The 8,431-nt window shown below is 38.2% G+C and overlaps 1 protein-coding gene across 1 annotated transcript in view; it reads left to right on the forward strand.

The window, feature by feature from the left end:
- Nucleotides 1–7,892, forward strand: part of TMPRSS11A (transmembrane serine protease 11A) — a 58,434-nt gene extending 50,542 nt beyond the window's left edge. The window contains exon 10 of the mRNA XM_008993243.5: nucleotides 4,875–7,892. Within this exon, the coding sequence (XP_008991491.2) occupies nucleotides 4,875–5,036 (162 nt within the window). The 3' untranslated portion in view covers nucleotides 5,037–7,892. The remainder of the gene's footprint in view (nucleotides 1–4,874) is intronic.
- Nucleotides 7,893–8,431: the final 539 nt, after the last annotated feature.

Consider the following 8,431-nt stretch of genomic DNA (forward strand, 5'->3'; position numbering starts at 1 on the left):
TCTATTTTGTTGATCTTTTCAAAAACCAGCTCTTGGATTTATTGATTTTTTGAAGGGTTTTTCATGTCTCTATCTCCTTCAGTTCTGCTCTGATCTTAGTTATTTCTTGTCTTCTGCTCGGTTTTGAGTTTTTTGATCTTGCTCCTCTAGCTCTTTCAATTTTGACGATAGGGTGTCAATTTTAGATTTCTCTACTCTTCTCATATGGGCACTTATTGCTATATATTTTCCTCTAGAGACTGCTTTAAATGTGTCCCAGAGGTTCTGGCATGTTGTGTCTTCGTTCTCATTGGTTTCAAAGAACTTCTTTATTTCTGTCTTCATTTCATTGTTTACCCAGTCAACATTCAAGAGCCAGTTGTTCAGTTTCCATGAAGCTGTGCAGTTCTGGGTCGGTTTCTGAATTCTGAGTTCTAACTTGATTGCACTATGGTCTGAGAGGCTGTTTGTTATGATTTCAGTTGTTTTGCATTTGTTGAGCAGTGCTTTACTTCCAATTATGTGGTCAATTTTAGAGTAGGTGTGATGTGGTGCTGAGAAGAATGTATATTCTGTGGATTTGGGGTCGAGAGTTCTGTAAATGTCTATCAGGTTTGCTTGTTCCAGGTCTGAGTTCAAGCCCTGGATATCCTTGTTAATTTTCTGTCTGGTTGATCTGTCTAATATTGACAGTGGAGTGTTAAAGTCTCCCACTATTATTGTGTGGGAGTCTAAGTCTCTTTGTAAGTCTTTAAGAACTTGCCTTATATATCTGGGTGCTCCTGTATTGGGTCCATATATATTTAGGATCATTAGCTCTTCTTGTTGTATCGATCCTTTTACCATTATGTAATGTCCTTGTTTGTCTCTTTTGATCTTGGTTGCTTTAAAGTCTATTTTATCAGAGATGAGAATTGCAACTCCTGGGTTTTTTTTGCTCTCCATTTGCTTGGTAAATCTTCCTCCATTCCTTTATTTTGAGCCTTTGTGTATCCTTGCATGTGAGATGGGTTTCCTGGATACAGTACACTGATGGATTTTGATTTTTTATCCAGTTTGCCAGTCTGTGTCTTTTGATTGGTGCATTTAGTCCATTTACATTTAGGGTTAGTATTGTTGTGTGTGAATTTGATACTGCCATTTTGATGCTAGCTGGCTGCTTTGCCCATTAGTTGATGTAGATTCTTCATTATATTGATGCTCTTTAGCATTTAGTGTGTTTTTGGAATTGCTGGTACTGGTTGTTTCTTTCTATGTGTAGTGCCTCTTTCAGGAGCTCTTGTAAAGCAGGCCTGGTGGTGACAAAATCTCTGCATACTTGCTTGTTTGCAAAGGATTTTATTTTTCCTTCACTTACGAAGCTCAGTTTGGCTGGATATGCAGTTCTGGGTTGAAAGTTCTTTTCTTTAAGGATTTTGAATATTGGCCCCCACTCTCTTCTTTCTTGTAGAGTTTCTGCCAAGAGATCTGCTGTGAGTCTGGTGGGCTTCCCTTTGTGGTGACCCGACCTTTCTCTCTGGCTGCCTTTAGTATTTTCTCCTTCATTGCAACCTTGGTGAATCTGACAATTATGTGCCTTCAGGTTGCTCTTTTTGCGGTGTATCTTTGTGGTGTTCTCTGTATTTCCTGGATTTGATCGTTGGCCTGCCTTGCTAAGTTGAGGAAATTTTCCTGGATAATATCCTGAAGAGTATTTTCCAGCTTGAATTCGTTCTCTTCCTCCCCTTCTGGTACACCTATCAAATGTAGGTTAGGTCTCTTTACATAGTCCCACATTTCTTGGAGACTCTGTTCATTCCTTTTTGCATTTTTTTCGCTAATATTGGTTTCTCATTTTATTTCACGGAGTTGATCTTCGACTTCGGATAGTCTTTCTTCTGATTGGTCAATTCGGCTGTTGAAACTTGTGCATGCTTTGCAACGTTCTCGTGTTGTGTTTTTCAGCTCTTTCAATTCATTCATATTCCTCTCTAAGTTATCATTCTTGTTATCATTTCCTCGAATCTTTTTTCAAGGTTCTTAGTTTCTTTGCATTGATTTAGCACATGTTCTTTTAGCTCACAGAAGTTTCTCATTACCCACCCTCTGAAGTCTGATTCCATCATTTCGTTACAGTCCTTCTCCGTCCAGCTTTGTTCCCTTGCTGGTGAGGAGTTTTGATCCTTTGTAGGAGGTGAGCTGTTCTGGTTTCGGGTGTTTTCCTCCTTTTTGCACTGGTTTCTTCCCATCTTTGTGGATTTATCCACCTGTCGTCTGCGTAGTTGCTGACTTTTCAGTTGGGTCTCTGAGTGGATGCCCAGATTGTTGATGATGAGGTATTTCTGTTACTTGGTTTTCCTTCTACCAGTCTAGCCCCTCTGCTGTACGACTGCTGAGGTCCACTCCAGGCCCTGCTTGTCTGGGGTACACCTGTAGCAGCTGCAGAGAGGTGAGGGATGCTACCAGTTTCATCTTCTGCTACCTTTGTCCCAGAATGATGCCTGCCTAATGTCAGTCTGATCAGTCCTTTTTGAGGTGACTCTGGATATACAGGGGTCAGGGAGCTGCTTGAGGAGATGGTCTGTACTTTATAGGAGCTCAAGTGCTGAGCTGTGAGCTCCGTTGTTCATTCAGAGCTGTTAGGCAGGTGCATTTAAGTCTGCCGCAGCAGAACTCATAAAGCCCCTTTTTTTCCTCAGATGCTCTGTTTTGGGAGGTTGGGGCTTTCTTTTTGAGTGTTCGTTGCACTATCCTGCCCAGCTAGGAGGCAGTCTAGTCACTATTTGCCTGCCGAGGCTCCGCCCTGCTGATGTGGTGATCGCCCTGTTGCTGCGGGCTCTGCCCTGCAGTCATGGGCTCTACCACAGGCTCCGCCCTGCTGCCACTGGCTCTGCCCTGCAGTGGAGTCTCTCTGTTATGGCGGGTTGCCTCGGCAATGGCAGGCTGTGTCAACAATGGGAGTGTACCTCAGTAGGGGCGGATTGCCTCAGTAATGGCGAACTCCCCTCCCCCACTGAGCTGCACCGTCCTGGGTTCAGCTGTGCCTGCAGTGAAACTCTCCACCTGGAGCGTTTCATATTATCATTTTGTTTGTCCCTGTGGGGGTGAAACCCACTGAGCCCGCTCGCCTGGCTCCCTGCCTCAGAGCGCCTTTCTTTTTTTTTTAAGTTGAACAGATGGCTCTCTCCCAGATGTTTCAGTCGCCCGCTGTTAGAGCACTGGGATCTGTGTGATTTCCCATGCAGCTAGCCACTGCGCTCGCTCAAACACCACTTCCCAGGAATCTCCTTGTGTGGCTCACTGTCCAAGTCCCGTTTAATCAGATGGCTATGCTAATCTGCCCTCCAAAATCTCAGATTGCCAGTTTAGCAGGGCACCTGGGCCAGTGTGTTTTGTGTGGATTGTTGCAGAGTGCCGCTGTGCTGCGGTGCCGGCCGAAGCGGTCGCAACAGCCGAAACGGCTGTGCTTGCGTCCCATGTCTTTCCTATACCTGGGAATTTCCCCGTTCTGTGGGCAACAAAGATCTGTCTGGAAATGCAGCTTTGACTCACCCTCTGAGTGTTCACTGAGAGCTGTGATCCTGAGTTGCTCTTACTGCGCCATCTTGAATCCTCTCCTCATGTGCCAAATTTTCTTTATCCAGTCTATTATTGATGGGCATTTGGGTTGGTTCTATGTCTTTGCTATTGTAAACTGTGCCACAGTGAACATACGTGTGCATGTGTCTTTATAATAGAACTATTTATAATCTGTTGGGTATATACCCAGTAACGAGATTGCTGGGTCAAATGGCATTTCTATTTCTAAATCCTTGAGGAATCACCACACTGTCTTTCACAATGTTTGAACTAATTTACACTCCCACCAACAGTGTAAAAGCCTTCCTATTTTTCCATATCCTCTGATACTGTCTTTCTTAGGAAACTACTTGAGAGGGCACCTCAGCAAAATGAGGGAATAAATCAAGAAAGTGGAAGACATAATACCTGAAACCGTGAATCCAACACTAAAAAGTGGTGTCAGATAAACCCAGCACCATAGGTCTGCACCAGGCTTGAAGTAACCAGCCCAAATTCGAGCAGAAGAAATAAAAAAAAAAGTGTGTGTGTGTGTGTGTGTGTGTGTGTGTGTGTGTATGTGAATATGGTGGAACATCTTCAGAGGAAGCAAAAGAACTAACAAGCTATCTGATGTCCTTGAACGTTAGTAAACATCATTGTGAGATGTTCGTAGATCTTTTGGAACATTCAACGTTTACTAGGTATATAGAATACTAGCCACATTTTAAAAAAAGAGTTATTAATTCTAAGAAAGCCAAAAAGTTTCTGTGATCCAAATATGTTACTTGACTTTTCAATTAATACAATTTACAAACTCCATTAAACGTCAGCTAATTTAACCAAAAATAGAGATGCTATAATGTAAACGTGGTATGGAAAAGTTGCGAAGAGGTTGTAAAACAACTAAATCCCTAACTACACAAGAGAAAAATCAATATTTACTGTCTAAGTCTAGACACTGCAATTTGAGTATAATAATCTAGTGATAAGAAGTTGGATACCATAAGAGGTTATTAAACAATTATGAAGTGGCTACGTCCTGGAGAACAGCCTGCATGAGGAAATGTGGGACATAATTCCTTTTCAAGCCTTTTCATGTTCTTTCATTTTTGTCTTTTTTAACTAAGTGCTGTTTAACAAAATAAACTTAAATTTTTAAATGTGAAAGTTAAACCTTAAGGCTCTTTGTAATTTTAAAATCCATGTCTCAATTAAGTACTCTGTGTTGATAGTCTATACATGTATTGTCTAGTAACAAAATATGTGATTCATCAGAATATCTTAAAGGAGCTTTATCTTAATGAGCTTTAGGTATAGCTAATTTTCTTTCTGTTTTCTCATCTTTTTATTTTTAGGGTGATTCTGGGGGACCTTTAGTCACAAGAGATCTGAAAGATACCTGGTATCTCATTGGAATTGTGAGCTGGGGAGATAACTGTGGTCAAAAGGACAAGCCTGGAGTCTACACACAAGTGACTTATTACCGAAACTGGATTGCTTCAAAAACAGGCCTCTAATTCACCATAAACGTTAAAACAAGGAGAGCTGTATGCAGGTCATATATGCATGAGAATCCAACTATTTAGTGGGTGTGGTACAGCAAAGTGATATTAAATTACTGGATCTGGCAACATGAAACACAACATAACTTATTTAGAATCACTTTAATCAACCAATAATCCTTAGCCAATTTATAAGGGACTTTTATTTGTAAAGTAATGGATCTTAAGCCTGGGTTGAAAAATACAGTAGAGATAATTAGCTCTTTAAATCACAAACGTTGAAGTACAAATGAGACTCAATACAAATTTTTGAAGATAGGCCATGAGATTTTTAGAATGTCTTTGTCAAGGGTCTCCTTTTAACAGGGAAACTTTTTGAACAGACAGAGTTCATTCAGGAAACATTTGCATAATTCCCTACATTTCTCTAGACCTCACAAATACTTTTTTTTCCTTATGCAAAGCACTTTTCCATCATAAGAAACGAATTTTCTACTTCTAAACCCATTTGAGGGATACCAGTAAAAGAAAGTCATATGTAGGAAATGAAGTCTGATTGTAAAACAAGCCAGAGATCCTGTAACCTTTTTTTAGTTATAAAATCTCTAATTTTTTGGTGACTTTTCTACACATGTGCGTGCACACACACGAACACACACATAGATCTTTCTATCCTACAGATACAACCAGAAAAATCCTGATTAATAAATAGTATATTAGTGATTAGTTCATCAAAACTATGTATTTGTTAAAAATTTGGGGGAAGGTGATGGTAATTTCATGAGTTGTCTCAAAACACTACTCAGTGAATTAGCCATTTCATTGATGCACTTACATATTTTTACCACAAGGGGGAAATTTTGTACATTACTTTGTATGGTTAAATACCTGAAAAAATTGATAATTTACTAATACCTTCAAAAAATCAAAGAACATTGCCTTCCTCTGTAGCAAGAAAAAATTTATGCCCTTGTATTGCTACAGTCAAATAGCTTATAAAGCTTATGGCAATGTCCCAAGTATTGCAACCATAAAACCCTAGTTTTTGAAAAATTTGAAAACATCAAATTTGAGTACCTACTACATATAACACATGAACAAGGTAGTCCAAAAGAGAAAACATCCTCCATAAGCAATGTGTATCATGAAGTAATTAGAAGAGCTCATGTATTTTGTAATACAATTAAATACATTTATTTTGTAATAAATTAAATTCCATATTCTGTGGAAGCATCTATTCTGCTTCCACAGAATATGGAATGCCTGTGAAACATTATGGTCTGCAGGCTGAGGAGTCATTTACTCATGTAGTCAAAATATAAAACAAATCATTGGAACAATGAGTTTACTTTATAATAACTTCCCTCACGCGCAATTGAGAGGTATGAAAATAATCCTAAGATATCTAAAAGAGATATGCAGTTCATTCATAAAACATTTGATTCATAATTTAGACTCATAGAGTTTTAGAGCTTAGAAGAGATTGCACATCACATAGGCTAATACACTTGTTAAGTGTAAGAGAACTGAAGCCAAAAAACATAAATGACTCAGTGAAGCAGTAGGTTGACTTGCATCACCATTGGGCCTAGAACACAGGTACCAATTTCATCTTCCCTTTTTCTTACCAAGTATCTTTATTATCCCCTATATTTATTGAATCATCAGATCTATAAAATTTTAAGTGAGATCTATAAAATCTGCCTTAAGGTAGAAAACTCTTAAGGTAAGAATTTTAAATGACGAGATTCATTTAGGCAGCTGGCTGCCGATTCTCTGAATTCACTTCAAGACAAAGTTTCTTCTTCATATATAATATACATAAGCATATAAGTTATTCTATATCATGGGTGGTAAAATTTAATGCTGACTTTAGATGTTCCGATTCAGGAAATGATCTTAGAATTATAAATACTGTATTTTTAAACTATTTGGTGCAGCATTTCATTTTGGGTCACATGTAAGCAGATATTGATATGTCATTTTTAATCTAATAAAGTTGGTGATCAGAGCATTCGACAAACAATATCACTGAGTTTGTTTTAGGCCAATATCATGAATTTTTCAACTGTTGTTAAAAATCACATTTCTTTTAAATAGTAGTTTGGATCATGCTGAAGCTGAGTTCACAAACTTGGCACTATTAATATTTTGGCCTGGATAATGTTTTATTGTAAGGGGTTATCCTGGTCATTGTAGAATACTTAGCAGCATCCCACTAGATGCCTGTAGCATACCCCTTTTCCCAAATTATTGTAACCAAAGATATCTCCAGACATTGGCCAATGTCTGGAGATATTCAACCCTAAGGTATAAAACTGGCCCCTATTGAGAACCACTATTCTGGATTTATTTGATCATTTTTAGAAATGTGAGAGACTCCTCAAAATCATGACACCAAATATTAAGAAACTATAGTTTTCTGATCAAACTGAATATTCACTATCATGTTCCAAAAAGAAATAACAGAATACATGACTGGTGCTTCAGTCTGTGACTGTTTCAAATACAGACTGATCTCTCCACACATAGTGTGCTCAAAGAATTTCTTTATACTTCTGCCTAAACTAGAGGATAGTCGTAGAACACCATTAAATTTTTCCATGAAGATAGGGTTTTATGAAAAATACCCTCTAGCAGAGTTTCTTTAAAAACTCTGAGAAATTTCTAGATTGACCAGAATCCACAGTAGGAAATATGTTTCACATCACAGCTCCATACATAAACAACAAAATACATACAAAATTTGAAATAGAAGTTTCATAAAACAATACTTACCCTTACAAAATGTAATGCTTTTTATTTTATTGTACTCTTTGCTATTCAATGCTATTCCACTTTTAAAAAAACATTTACCCCATCAACTAAATTGATTTCACAATCTAATCAATCATGATTGGCATTGCCAATAAAATGTTCTCAAATAATCATTTACTATTATATTTTTTATTTGTATAAGTTTAAGAAATACAAAGTGCAGATCTGTTACATGGATACATTGTACAGTGGTGAAGGCTGGCATTTAGCATATTATTAACATCCATTTGGGGATGAGTGGAACAGGATAACAGAATAGAAGCCTCCACTGATTGTCCCTCTCCCCAAAAGACACCAATTTAACACTATCTAAAGAAAATGATCACCTTCATTAGAACAAAAAATAATGTAAGAACTCACAGTACCTGATTTTAACTTTATATCACTGAAAGAGGCACTGAAAACATAGAAAAACAGTCCTGAATCACTGACACCATGCCTTTCCCATGCCCTGGAAGCAGCAGTGTAGTGCAAAGAATATTTTGGCATGCTGAGTAAAGAGAAATGACAGTATTTTTGAGGCATTGAACTCAGTGCTGCCCTATTATAACAGAAAACAAACACAGACTCAACTCAGCTGACACCCACCCATG

The sequence above is a fragment of the Callithrix jacchus genome, chromosome 3 (assembly GCF_049354715.1).
Source record: "Callithrix jacchus isolate 240 chromosome 3, calJac240_pri, whole genome shotgun sequence".
NCBI classification, from domain to species: domain Eukaryota; kingdom Metazoa; phylum Chordata; class Mammalia; order Primates; family Cebidae; genus Callithrix; species Callithrix jacchus.